This window comes from Paramisgurnus dabryanus, chromosome 4 (assembly GCF_030506205.2).
Source record: "Paramisgurnus dabryanus chromosome 4, PD_genome_1.1, whole genome shotgun sequence".
NCBI classification, from domain to species: domain Eukaryota; kingdom Metazoa; phylum Chordata; class Actinopteri; order Cypriniformes; family Cobitidae; genus Paramisgurnus; species Paramisgurnus dabryanus.
The window spans coordinates 24,668,932-24,684,130 of record NC_133340.1 but is presented as its reverse complement, the minus strand read 5'-3'; the positions used below and the strand labels follow the sequence as shown (position 1 = coordinate 24,684,130).

Below are 15,199 nucleotides of genomic sequence, written 5' to 3'. Positions count from 1 at the left end.
TAACCAATCTCTTCCGCCAACACCTGGCTCACTAATGCAGAGTTCTGTAATCTTTTCTATTTTTCAATCTTTTTTCTTTTCATAAAAACATAAATAAAATTAGCTTTGTATACTGTGTTAGGCTTGATGAGACTTTATTGCATTTATGTATTGATGTTTTTACGTTTCTCTAATTGTTTCTACCTCATTTGTAAGTCGCTTTGGATAAAAGTGTTTTAGGTTTTTAAAGAACACCTATTGTCCAAATCACATTTATATATTTTCTAGTTTGGTGTGTAAGTGTGGATTAGCACATGTTTATGGTATGCAAAAGGTATGAACCCCAAAGTAAACAATGATGCAAGTCATTGTCTCCAACATAAATCTCTTTTGTTTTGGACTACAACAAACACACAGATTGTAGGCAACAGTTTACTTCCTGGGATTGGTAACATATAGACAAGACCGACATTATCATAATTCCTCCTGCTTCGTACTCACAGCCTGTAAGTTAACTCCTGTTAGCATTGCATTGTGAGCGAATCTTTCAAACATGGTAAGGAGCGTCACATTTCCGGCTGACGTCAGAGGTATTTAGACCAATCACAACATACAGCAGGCCAATAAGGGACATGGTGCTTTTTAAATCTGTGCGTTTCAGGAAGAGAATGAAATCTTAGTGATGGGAGAAATTAAACTTTTCAAAGCTTCGAATCAATTGAACCAATTGCTTCGAAAATTGTTTCAGTTTTTCAAAGCAGTCCGAAACACCACACAGGCTGGAGACACCTGCTGGTCAAAAGTAGTGTATAAGCAGATCTGTCTAAACATTTTACACAACAAAAAAATTATAGCAAGATTTTAATAAAAATATGTATATAACTTAATTAAGATGTAAGTAAAAGTTTATTATGTGTTTTTAGTTTTATTTAGGGCAAACAAATCATTAAAACTCCCCTTTTAATTATGCACATTTTTGTCATTAAAAGTGTTTATAAAAAAAAGTAGACAAAATTGTAGTGTTATTAGTCAGAAGGATGAATGTTTTATGAACTTGCATAATAAATCTGACCCGAGTTCACCCAACCATATTAGACACTGGTCATTTGTTATCAACTCCCCCTAGTGGTGAACCATCGGATTTTCTAAACGTTTAGAAACCTCGTAAAGCCTCGTTTGGTAAAATCACGTGCCTTGGCAAGTTTGAAACTCGCTCCGAACCAATGATTCGAAACATAAAAGTTTCAAAACCTCATGAAGCAGTGCTTCGAAAGCGACCATCACTATGAAATCTGGAGCTACAAAAAAGTACGGTATGTGGAAAATAATGTGTTTTTAACCATAAACCATGCAAACACATTGTATTATACAAAAGGCACAAAATAACGTTGTTTTTAACAATGAAATAGGTGCTCTTTAATAATTTATCATAATAAAAGATATTTTGGAAAATAAGTGACCTCTAGTGCCCATCTACAACTTCAGAATGCGAAAAAGAGCTTGGTGAATTTAATTGTTGCTTATAATTGAATACTGCATCACAATCCTGGAGGTTTTTGCCAAATCTCACCACTAGTAGGAGTTTTGAGATGGTCCGTTATTTTCAGTCTGCATTTGGTAAACGCTTGGATCTGGAAACAATTACAGCTCTGTTCTGTTCTCCATAGTTATATTCATTACAAGCAAAACTAAAATGCCACATAGCAACCAAACAGAAAGATTTGTATGTTTTATAGCAGGGGTTTTCAAACTGGGGTCCAGGGACCCCCATGATTTCCCCAAAAGATTCTAGGGGATCCCCAGAATAAAGATAAAGCAAAAATTGCGTTCTGAACCAATTATTTATTATTCATCTAACACAGTTTAAACCATGGGTCTCCAAAGTTGTTCCTGGAGGGCTGTTTTTTAGTATATTTTAGTTTGCCTTTAGTTTTTAGGTAGCCCTAAACAACCTGATTTGCAGGTTAAGATGTGTTTGAACTAAAATCTGCCAGACATGTGGCCTCAGGTTTGGGGACCCATAGTTTAAAGGTGCAGTGTGTAAATTTTAGTGCCATCTAATGGTGAGGTTGCAAATTGCAACCAACGGCTTAGTCCACTGCCCTCCCCTCGCTTTTGAAACACAAAGAAAATCTACGGTAGCCGCCACCAGACAAACATGTACTTGTCGGAGACAACTTAGTAAAGAAATTTGTCCATTAAGGGCTTCTGTAGAAAAATGGCGGTACAAAATGGCGACTTCCATGTAAGGGGACCCTCGGTGTATGTAGATAAAAAAGTCTTATTCTAAGGTAATAAACAAATAACGTTTCATTATGAAAGGTCTTTATACACCCCTGATAATATAGTTTTGTATATTATTTTGCATTTCTGTCAAGAGATCCTTCTAAAAAAATACACACTGCACCTTTAAATATTTCATTATATAAAATATGTACATACAGTATATTTTAGGCAATATAATTAAGGGGTCCCTGCCATCATAACATTTTAAAACCCCTGTTTAAAAGTACTGCACATCTAAATCTAACAGTATTTTGTTTGCTTGTTTGATATATAAAAGGTTTCAATTAGAACCGTTTTATTATAAATTTGTATATGAATTTATGAAAAAATTAAATACAGATCAAATATGTCAAAAAAAAGCATTTAGCATATCTATTCAAATTTGTTTGTTTGTTACAGTGAAAGCAGTATATATTAAATGATATATGAATGTACAGTATCATCATTGTTGATTTGATTTATTAGACAAAAAGTGAAATACACACAAGGGTAGCACAATACATTTGTGTCCACTGTGGTCTTTTGTTGGTGTGTATGTCACTAATGACTTGCACTTTACTGCCCCTGCATAGATATGTACAGTTCATGTTCATAGCCAATAAAATCTGGAGGGAGGAACCAGATGACACAATACGAGGGTTGCTAATGCCATTACTGCAGTTGTTCACTGGAATGTAAAGGAGAAAGCTGTTCATCCTTTTCAGAATGATCTGCCAAGAAAACACCATTCAATATGGAAGCTGGACATTTATAATCGGAGGACTGCTCTACCTTTTCCGGCAAATGACTACACACACTCCATATGGACGTTATGTGGATACAAAAACCCGAGGGATTATGGTCCCTGCCAAGGCAGGATGGTTCATCCAGGAACTTCCATCATTTTTAGTTCCAGTGCTGTTGCTTTTGACAACAGAAAGTTTTTCTAGCATGGGACAATTTTTGCTTCTCTGTACCTTTTGTCTACACTACTTTCAAAGGTAACAACATTTTATATATACTATAAAACTATACCGCACTTCTTAACCACCACAATCCTCTAATACTACAAAGGAATGTTCTTGGAAACGTGCCAGGAGCTCTTTTACTCTGTTTTTGTTATTTGGGGCACTGGTGCTCCGTATCATTTATCAGGAAGAAGCAGTTGCTTTTCAGTTAGGTTTTAACACAATTCTGTGGTATTAAGAGGAAGGAACAATCTGTTGTAAAGGATTATGAAGTTTTAAGCCCAGACAACGGCATCATTTGATGTCAAGCAGATAAACCTAGTTGTTAACATTTAGTAAGCTGAACAATACCGCTGCTATTCTGTTTAACTGGAAGTTAGTGAATGAGATCCAATTTTTGTGTGTGGAAACAGTTCATTTTATAAAGACAAACAATCCTAAAGATATATCATGAAAATTGCCCGCAGCTAAATGGCCCACACGTGATCCAAGTTCAATGTTGTCCATCTGATACAGACCACATCCCAAACAGCAGACGACTACGGGACAAAGTCTATATCTGATCTGGCCTCGGGTCAAAATCTGCAACCTGGCTTTTGAATAGTATTACTACATTGAGGTTTGTTTCAAAAGTTTGTCACCGGATCAAGTTGAACAGCATTTCTAAATGGCTGTGACCTAGAACATTATTGGTTTACTCTGAACTTGCTGATCGAGTTAATTTTTAGCCACATGTTTGATAAGGATTAAGTCATTCATTTTATCGAATCGAAAGTGTTCAATGGCATTTTGTTGCAAACTTATTCTGTATATGTCAGTGGTGACACAAAATACACAAAGTAAGCATCATCATAGTACAACCACAGCCTGTTTAACTGGATTTTTGTGTGTGGAAACAATTCCCTTTTAAAAACAAACAATTCTTCTAAAGATAAATCATGAAAAAAATTGCCAGCAGCTAAATGACCCACACGTGATCCAAGTTCACTGTTTGTCTATCTAATACACTTCTAGCAAACGACTCCGGGTCAAAGTCAATAGCTCCAGACCAGTGCAAATCTGGCCCAGAGTCATCCGCTGTCTGGGATCCATTTGAAAATGTCTATAGATTTTTAATAGCGTTGCTGCTACCTTGTGGTTTGTTGTTAAGTTTGTGACCAAATCAAGTTGGGCAGCATTTGTAACTGGCTTTGACCTGGCACATTATTGCCCAGCTAACAATTTTTAGTTCCCAAAATGTTCGTTTTTGGTTTCTAGGAGGTAATTTTTTTAAGGTTTGTTTTTGGTTATCCAGAAAATTTTTCTTTAAGAAAATAGAACATTATTTTTATGTTAGTAAAATGTTCTCCTAACGTTATCCTACCTGGCAGCTGGGAGAAGCACGAGCAGAGGAACGCAGACATTATAGATCTTGCGCAATAAAGGAAAAATGGTTTTTATTATTGTTTTACTTCATTTCCTCAACAAAAAACAAAAAACCCAGAAGAGTATTTTCTGTATAAGTTATTTTTAGGTTATTAAAAATAACCAAACTACAACGTTTTGGGAACGTTATTCTATGGTTGCAAAAAGACAATAACCAAAAAATAACCATTAGAGGACATTCTGAAAAAAGGTATTTTAGGTTACTTATAAATAACCAACCTGCATCGTTATAGGAATGTTACCTTATGGTAGCACAAAAAAATAAACCACTAGAGGATGTTCTGTAAAAGTTATTTTTAAGTTACTTATAAATAACCACCCTGCACCGTTATAGGAACGTTACTTTATGGTAGTAAAAATAACCACTAGAGGATGTTCTGAATAAGTTATTTTTAGGTTATTAAAATAACCACCCTACAACGTTTTGGGAACGTTATTCTATGGTTGCAAAAAGATAATAACCAAAAAATAATCATTAGCTGATGTTCTGAATAAGTTATTTTTAGGTTATTTAAAAATAACCACCCTACAACGTTGTGTGAACGTTATATGGTCACAAAAAAAGCTATTCACTCTTGCCCAGAAAAAAATAACCGAAAGGGAACCCTGCTGGGTGGTTTACTCTGAACTTGCTGATCCGAGTAAATTTTTAGCCACAAGAATCCAGTCATTCATCTTATCAATTCGAAAGTCTTAAACAGCACTTACATATTCTGTATGTCAGTGCTCACACAGCATTGTGAATAATAAAAAAACATCCTGACCCAAAATGGAAATTAAGCATCATCATAGCACAATCACAGCCTGTTAAACAGGAAGTCAGTAATTGAGATCAGATTTTTGTGTGTGGAAACAATTCAAACAAACCTTCTAAAGATATGTCAGGAAAAAATTTGCCTGCAGCTGAATGACCACACGTGATCCAAGTTCACTCCAAACAGCTAACGACATTGGGCCAAAGTCAATAGCCCAGAGTCATCTGCAGTATCTGCAGGGCTCCATATGAAAATGTCCACCCTGGCTTTTAAATAGCGCTGCTACCTTGTGGTTTGTTGCTAAAGTTTGACAGAATTAAGTTGGGCAGCATCTCTAACTGGCTTTGACCTGGCACATTATTGCCCAGCTAACAATTTTTGGTTCCCAAAACTTCGTTTTTGGTTTCCAGGACGTAATTTTTTAAAGGTTTGTTTTTGGTTATCCAGAAAAGTTTTTTTTCTTTATGAAAATAGAATTTTATTTTTATGTTAAGTTATTTTTAGGTTATTAAAATAACCACCCAACAACATTATGTAAACGTTATTCTATGGTTGCAAAAATAACCATCAGAGAACGTTCTGTATGAGTAATTTTAAGGTTATTTTAAAATAACCACCCTACAACGTTACGTGAACGTTATTCTATGGTTGCAAAAAAAACATCACAGAACATTCTGTATGAGTAATTTTAAGGTTATTTTAAAATAACCACCCAACAACATTATGTAAATGTTATTATATGGTTGCAAAAATAACCATCAGAGAACGTTCTGTATGAGTAATTTTAAGGTTTTTTAAAATAACCACCCAACAACATTATGTAAACGTTATTCTATGGTTGCAAAAATAACCATCAGAGAACGTTCTGTATGAGTAATTTTAAGGTTATTTTAAAATAACCACCCTACAACGTTACGTGAACGTTATTCTATGGTTGCAAAAAAAACATCACAGAACATTCTGTATGAGTAATTTTAAGGTTATTTTAAAATAACCACCCAACAACATTATGTAAATGTTATTATATGGTTGCAAAAAAAACATCATAGAACATTCTGTATGAGTAATTTTAAGGTTATTTTAAAATAACCACCCAACAACATTATGTAAATGTTATTATATGGTTGCAAAAATAACCATCAGAGAACGTTCTGTATGAGTAATTTTAAGGTTTTTTAAAATAACCACCCAACAACATTATGTAAACGTTATTCTATGGTTGCAAAAATAACCATCAGAGAACGTTCTGTATGAGTAATTTTAAGGTTTTTTAAAATAACCACCCAACAACATTATGTAAACGTTATTCTATGGTTGCAAAAATAACCATCAGAGAACGTTCTGTATGAGTAATTTTAAGGTTATTTTAAAATAACCACCCTACAACGTTACGTGAACGTTATTCTATGGTTGCAAAAAAAACATCACAGAACATTCTGTATGAGTAATTTTAAGGTTATTTTAAAATAACCACCCAACAACATTATGTAAATGTTATTATATGGTTGCAAAAAAAACATCATAGAACATTCTGTATGAGTAATTTTAAGGTTATTTTAAAATAACCACCCAACAACATTATGTAAATGTTATTATATGGTTGCAAAAATAACCATCAGAGAACGTTCTGTATGAGTAATTTTAAGGTTTTTTAAAATAACCACCCAACAACATTATGTAAACGTTATTCTATGGTTGCAAAAATAACCATCAGAGAACGTTCTGTATGAGTAATTTTAAGGTTATTTTAAAATAACCACCCTACAACGTTACGTGAACGTTATTCTATGGTTGCAAAAAAAACATCATAGAACATTCTGTATGAGTAATTTTAAGGTTATTTTAAAATAACCACCCAACAACATTATGTAAATGTTATTCTATGGTTGCAAAAATAACCATCAATGAACGTTCTGTATGAGTAATTTTAAGGTTATTTTAAAATAACCACCCTACAACGTTACGTGAACGTTATTCTATGGTTGCAAAAAAAACATCATAGAACGTTCTGTATGAGTAATTTTAAGGTTATTTAAAAATAACCACTCTACAACGTTATGTAAACGTTATTCTATGGTTGCAAAAACAACCATCAGAGAACGTTCTGTATGAGTAATTTTAAGGTTATTTAAAAATAACCACTCTACAACGTTGTGTAAACGTTATTCTATGGTTGCAAAAATAACCATCAGAGAACGTTCGGTATGAGTAATTTTAAGGTTATTTTAAAATAACCACTCTACAACGTTATGTAAACGTTATTCTATGGTTGCAAAAACAACCATCAGAGAACGTTCTGTATGAATAATTTTAAGGTTATTTAAAAATAACCACCCTAACGTTGTGTGAAAGTTATTCTATGGTTGCAAAATATAATCATCAAAGGACGTACTAAATAATTTATTTTTAGGTTATTTAAAAATAGCCACCCTACAACGTTATTCTATGGTTGCAAAAATAACCATCAGAGAACGTTCTGTATGAGTAATTTTAAGGTTATTTAAAAATAACCACCCAACAACATTATGTAAACGTTATTCTATGGTTGCAAAATATAATCTTCAAAGGACGTTCCCAGTATGTTATTATTTGGTTCCTTAAAAAAAAAAACGAAAGGGAACCAAAAACTAACATTAGGGGAATGTTCTGTGTTTGCTGAGTGGATTACTCTGAACATGCTGATCTGAGTTAGTTTTTAGCCACATGTTTGATAAGAATCAAGTCATTCATCTTATCAAATTAAAAGTCTTAAACCGCATTTTGTTGCAAACTTATTCTGTATGTCAGCATTGTGAATAATACAAAAACATCCTGACCCAAAATGCAAATTAAGCATCATCATAGCACAATCGCAGCTAATGAAGACAGCTCAGCTATTCTTGACATTATGTTTGGATATAGTTTGAAGGTTAAGCATGGGAGTAGTAGGCACCAGCAGCATCACTAATGAAAATGCAAAATGATTGTTTCCCCATACGTCATTGGTCTCGATGTTTAACTACAATCTTTGTCGATCTTACAGGACTTTTGTGTTTTCCTTGCTGACTAAAGGCAGACCGTCTCCTCTTGAAATTGTGATATATGCAGTTATTTTCTGCTCTATGAACGGATTTCTGCAGGGTCACTATTTGCTCCACTGCGCTCAGTACAGCACAGACTGGCACAAAGACGCACGCTGTCTGATCGGTACGTGGACCGGTGCCACATGAATTTCAATCTATACGATTTTTTCCATTAAACATGTCAACCAGTTAAATGCCATTGCTTACAATTAGCTAAAAAGCTCACTTCAGATCTTTTCCTCCAGGTCTGCTGATGTTTTTCACAGGAATGGCCATCAACATCCACAGCGACTATATTTTGCGAAATCTAAGGAAACCAGGAGAGGTCAGCTACAAAATCCCAAGAGGTCAGTATTTACCCAGATCTGGCAGCAAATTTCGGTGGATGTAGTTGTGTTATGTTTGCTATTGAGTGGGTACACTCTAAAAAAACAAACGGTGCTATATAGCACCAAAACTGTTGATTTGAATCGTAACCATAGAAGAACCGTTTTTAGTGCCATATAGTGAAGAACTGGTGAAGCACCTGTGTAGAACCATATAGGGGCCATATAGCACCACATTTGGTTCTACATAGCACTATATGGTTCTACAAAGGTGCTTCACCGGTGCTATATGGCACTAAAAACGGTTCTTCTATGATTACGAGCAAAGAACCACTTTTGGTGCTATATAGCACCGTTTGTTTTTAGAGTGTAGAGCCAAAATAACTAAGTACATTTCAACCCAAAATGAAAAGCCTAATTCCCAAAAGCCTAAATTTGTGTAGACAATTATATTTAAAGGGATAGTGGACCCAAACCTGTATACTTTTATTCTGCTTTACACAAATTAAGATATTTTAAACAATGTTTAGGGCAAACAGATCTGGGGCACCATTGAGTTCTATAGTGGGGGAAAATAATACTATGAAAGTGAATGGTGCCCCAGATCTGTTTGGCTTAAAATTTACATTTTATACTTGTGTTCAGCAGAAATGTATACAGGTTTGGAACAACTTGAGGGTGACTAGATGGCAGATTTTTAATTTTTTGGTGGACTATCCCTTTAATACTATTTTATCCTCTCGTTGGTTATTTTAGAAGCTCATAAATGTTTTGTTTTCAGGGGGAATGTTTGAGTTTGTCTCTGGTGCAAATTTCTTTGGAGAGATCGTTGAATGGTGTGGATACGCGGTGGCCGTCTGGTCCTTCCCGGCCTTCTCGTTTGCCGTATTTACCGCTTGCTCCATTGGACCGCGAGCTTACCATCATCACAGGTGCGGTACCAAATCTAAAGCTCTCCTTTAAAACCTTGTGAGCTCCCTACAACTTAGTGTTGGTTAAGCATTAAACCTCTTAAACAATACAGTTACAGAATTATAGTTTTATGTCATAAATTACTCGAAAATAATCTATAAACAAATGTCTGATGATATATAGTAAATACCTGCTTGTCTTCTTGACAGATATTACTTGGAGAAATTTAAAGATTACCCAAAGTCGCGAAAGGCTGTGATTCCCTTCATGCTGTAACAAAGTCAAACAGAAATCAATGCCGGGACATCAAAACAAAAATTGAGAACGCAAAGTTTACAGACCTAAACATGTTTAACCTCTGTACTAATATAAACTGGAAGTGCTGCCGTTGCTATTCAACTGGTCAAATATTACACATGGGACTGTTTCTGAGTTTTGTTTTTATTTTATTAAGCACATCAATAAAAAGATTTGTTTACATCTGTACATAGCAGAGAATGGTTTATATACAGTACATACACTTTCAATCTGCATGTGTCATAAAGACATAAATTCACTAATCATAAATGAGTTTAAGTGTTTGGAAAGCATAAAATTAAATTGTTTAAGTTCAGACTCTGAACATGCCTGTCATTTAGTGGTCAATGTGTCTTTCTACATATCTGTAAATGATTAATAGACTTTGATTTTATCGGCAAAAGGTTATATATTAGCTTTAAACAGATCAGCTTAAAGGTTTCAGAAAACAGAATCTGAAATTATTTTCTCACAAGACACCTGCAATCAAAATAATCCATAATTTTCTTCATAATCCATATATAAGTCCAGCTGTCATACTGTCTGTTACTCCCCTGAAGTGCCTTTGTTTTTGAGCTGCTGTTCGGAGCGCACCGAATTCTTCGTGACCTTCTGCAGGGCCCACGTTCCCAAATGGATACCAAGAAATGCACCAGCAGCAACCCACATCCAGTTTTTCCTAAACCAGTTTTGGTTTCTCATCTTTACGGTCCTCACTGTAACACTAGTGTCGTCGTTTAGGGAGTTTAGGACCTACAGAATAGAATGCGTGAAGATTAGGACAGAAAATTTACATAAACAAGTCAAAAAAAGCAGCGGTTAGGGGTTCAATTCTCATGGAACGCACATGCTGATAAAATATTAAGCTTTAAAATAGATGTAATGCAGTCAAGAACAATGTTTTTGAAAAAAAAATTCAGTACATTTGAATGATTTTTTTCACAATATTTTTGATATTCCTACTCCTATATTAAAAATTGTCAGGTGGTACAACCATGACTGTGTCATGCTGATTGTTTGTTTATTTGATAGTGGCATTTAAAATTATAATCCTGACAATATTTTGAAAGTGTAAAACAACTTACCCATTAAACTAACATTTGAACAACTATACACTTAAGATTTAAAAAAAAAAAGTATAATAACAATTATAAACAACCTTAGCTTGCATTTATTGAAACAATAAATGCTGGAAAAAGTCAGATTTTCATGATATGTCCCGTTTAAAGTAGCTATTTTTTAGTATTTGCGAGAAATCTACAATCTTTTCATTCAGCCATAAAGACCACATAGGGTTCACTGGATGATGTGATATCATGTGTATTCTTTATACTTGTTAACTTCTTAATAAAAGGCCTATATTTGCGGTTGTACCTTGACATTTTAGAACACCCAAATTGTTGGACAAAAGTTTTTTATTATTCTAACATCACAACAACTACTGATATTCATGAAATGTGTTAATAGGAAAGATTTCAAACATAAATTTTAAATGTTTTAAAAACACTTTTTTACAGTTGTCTTAACTTAGCTCATTTGTATAGACAGTTGCTCTGCCAAAACAAAACACAAAAATGTATTAATTATTAAAAAATACTGAAACTGTATTAATTATTAAAAAATACTGAAACTGTATTAAATCTGAATAGGTTTTATGGAATAAATGGACATGTTATAAATGTGTTTAGTTATTTTTATAGTACATAATGCCCTGGACACAAAAATATGCATGTGTATAAGTACATCTGGGATGTCATGAGGGAGAGAAAATTATGACAAAATGCTTATTTTTGTGTAAACAGGTTCATTTTCCAGATAAATGCTGACTGTTGCATCAATGTTTCCTGTGAAACTGCATGCTATTTTTCTAACTGTAATCTATTTTTCAACCAATTCATAATAATTTCCTTTAATCATCAAGGGAAGATAAGATTAGACATACAAAGGTTATCAGGGAAAGCTCGTGTAAATGACAATCATTAAGCATAGAGGTCATCACACAAACTTCACCCTCCGTCACGTGAAAACTCACCTTGAGTTTATTCCTGAGATTTGTCTTCTCTCCTCTTCTTCTTCTTCGGCTCGGGCAGAGGGGGCAGTGGTGGAGGTGAAGGGGAGACGTATGAGACGATGCCCGGTTCAGGTATATACTCCTCCCGGTTCTTCTTCAGTAGCGGGTTGGATTTGACAGTGTACCAGCCCCAGTGCACCAACCCAAGGCCAGTGCCCATAACAATCAGCACTTTATAATTTTGCCAGAACATCCGGAGTCTGCTCATGTCTATTGACACTAATCATATGAAGAAACGTATTGTCAGCACGGTTAAAAAAAACGACAATAGCTAGGTCAAACAATATTCAGATTATCAAAATTATGCACATATAGTGTTATTCATAATAATATTTACCTGATTATAACACTCACCTTCAGCTTTCGATTTCCACACACGGCGCTACCATTTTGGGTCCTAAACTGAATGGAGGAGGCATAGGTACTTGATAATTTTCCTGATTGAAAATGCTTTAAACAATACCAAACGTAAACATATAATGTGTAAATTTATTAAATCTTATTTAAATAATTAGTTTTTTTATGTTAGTCTTTATTCTTTTACATCCGCGGCGGGGTAATTAAACTATAGTGCCTGGTTTTATTTGTAATAAAGCCTTAGTAAACACAAATTCACTATGGGTTCACTATTAACCGTGATTTACTGGTGTAAATACATACAATACTATAGTATAGTATTTACTAATTTTCTACACAATTTACTACAGTTTATTATTATTAAAGTAAAGTACTATATTATTTTTCATGTGGGTTGTAGAAAACTATGGTAATACGTAAGGTAATCAATCCGTCAAAAAAAAAGTTTGTCTAATTTTCCTAAAATCACTATCTTGAAATGTAAGGGCTGTAAAATTAAAACGCTGGATTTTTAAACAGGCAACTTTTTTGGTCTAATAACGTCTCGCTTAGCATGTGAGCATTTTCATTGGTTATATTTCTATGCAGCGTGATTTTATTGGTTGAACAGATACTTAATCAAAGAGGCGGGGCTTGGTGTTTAAAAACCGTCGTCATGTTTATGTATCGCCATCAGGGGGAGCTGCTCACTTCTGTTATCGCTTTATTCAAACCTAAATGAGCGCAATGTCCCTCAGAGACCCATTTTTGCAGGATTGCATCACGATGGAAATAGATGCTCAATGATTTGTCAAGCACAGTTCATTGTGGGCATTTGCATGCTTTGTGTACACTACAGTATAAGTTTTAATGCACAAATGAAATTTAATCATAGTAAAAGTGGTTTATATGTTTTATTTGTAATAAAACCATGTTTAATTTGCATAGGGGTTGCCAAATGAAGTTGGCAACCTTGATATCTTTAATATTGACTGAGTAAGGTCATGTAAACGATTTAAATCAATGTGAAATCAATGACTAAAATCAAACTTTAGATTATGAGACTTGACAGGGTTACAAATAATGTCAATAATAATAAATAATAATTTTCATGTGTACTACTGTTACAATGTTTTCACGAATCCAGTCCCAAGAGAGTTTGTGTATATACACTAAAATATCCCCCACAATTCTGCATCATTGCTACACTAGACTTTCTCTCTAATTAGCCTGTGTTGTAAACATGCTGTATTTGTTAAAACAAGCCAGTGTTTCTGCAGTTCCCATGAGAATTTGTCCCTGCATACGCTGTGACTCCACAGTTAATCCTACCCACAGCGTTCCAGGTTCCCCCATTGTGTGAGTTGATATTTTATACTTACTGGGATTATTTTAAATACATTTTTTGAGATACAGTGTGTTTATACTGGCATTTAGACTCAATGATTATCTCATTATATTTGTGCATTTGGCAGATGCTTTTTTCATCCAAAGTGACTAACAGTGCATTTCAGGCAAACATTTTATCAATGAGTTTCAAATTCACAACCTTTTGCCCTGCTAACACAATGCTTCCCATCAAATTATAAATATTAGGACCTTTCTCATATTTTTAAATATATTTTAAATAAACAAACAATTGCACATATATATATATATATATATATATATATATATATATATATATATATATATATATATATATATATATATATATATATATATATATATATATATATATATATATGCTGAAATAAATACATTTTACAGAATTACAAAATATATTTAGCCCTCAATATATTTCAATCCAAGGAAATAGGGCAAAGAATATATTTTATATATTGAAATTCAAAAATATATTCAATTGAGCAATAGTTTCTACAAAATGTATTTATCATATATTTAAAATATATTTTTGCCCAGGTTTTTTTTGCCGTATGGGTTTACAACAATTTACGATTAACAAAGAAGTATAGTCACCTTTATAATTGTTAATATTCTGAAATAAGACCGTCTTGATGACGTATGCAGCCTAGATATGCGACCTTCGGAGGCTGCAATCTTCTGATTGAGTGCACGTGACATTCAGATTAAACAAATAAAAAAAAATTTTTAAGTAAGTGTTTTATTTAGATTTTTTATTTAAAAATTATTTATTGTTTTTATGATTTAATTGTAATCATAAATTAATTGATTGTTTTTATCCATTTACCAAACCCTTGCTATTCCCTCGCAAACCACGAGAGGTTCGCGCCTCGCGGACCCCGTTTGGGAAACCCTCACACACAGAAACATCTGTCATCGTCATTTCCTGTAAAAAGGTAATGTTTATTTGTTAAAAATCGACAAACAGGTTTGTTGTATATCTGTGGTAGAGGAACCGAACAAATCAATCTTTTATTTTTCATATGGTCTTCATGGTTGACGTTTTCGCATGCCACACACAACAATGGCAGGTTTTAAAAGTATGATGGAGGGTAAATGAAACAATTAAAGTTGACTAATTGTAAAAGGCTCAAGGCTATAGGGCAGTAATCTGTCACACACATATACAGTGAGTGTGGGAAACTAGGTTGAATAACAGGGACACGCCCTGCAACCCGCTTCTCCAGGACAGTCCCCCAATCGGCAGCTGCTTTCTGGGCATGTGCAGACACAAAGGCCCTGTTTACACCTGCTATTAAACTCCATCTCAGATGATTTGGTCAGTCAGGAGCCATTTACGTGATGCTAAAATCCCACCATCCTTGTTGTTTTAGCAAAGTTGACCATCTATATTTATTTTTCGTTTTTTTTTAAACAT

At 34.0% G+C, this 15,199-nt stretch overlaps 2 protein-coding genes across 2 annotated transcripts; one reads left to right on the top strand and one right to left on the bottom strand.

The window, feature by feature from the left end:
- Window positions 1-2,895: 2,895 nt before the first annotated feature.
- Window positions 2,896-10,178, top strand: srd5a2a (steroid-5-alpha-reductase, alpha polypeptide 2a). Its single transcript, XM_065295324.2, has 5 exons — window positions 2,896-3,245; window positions 8,415-8,578; window positions 8,700-8,801; window positions 9,562-9,712; window positions 9,902-10,178. The coding sequence occupies exons 1-5, from the start codon at window positions 2,971-2,973 to the stop codon at window positions 9,966-9,968; spliced, it is 759 nt and encodes a 252-aa protein (XP_065151396.2). The 5' UTR covers window positions 2,896-2,970; the 3' UTR covers window positions 9,969-10,178.
- Window positions 10,179-10,206: 28 nt separating this feature from the next.
- Window positions 10,207-12,154, bottom strand: LOC141282029 (uncharacterized). Its single transcript, XM_073814351.1, has 2 exons — window positions 12,022-12,154; window positions 10,207-10,742 (listed from the first exon to the last, which is right to left on the bottom strand). Exon 2 carries the CDS (start codon window positions 10,689-10,691, stop codon window positions 10,536-10,538), a length of 156 nt encoding a protein of 51 aa, XP_073670452.1. The 5' UTR covers window positions 10,692-10,742; window positions 12,022-12,154; the 3' UTR covers window positions 10,207-10,535.
- Between the last annotated feature and the right edge of the window lie 3,045 nt (window positions 12,155-15,199).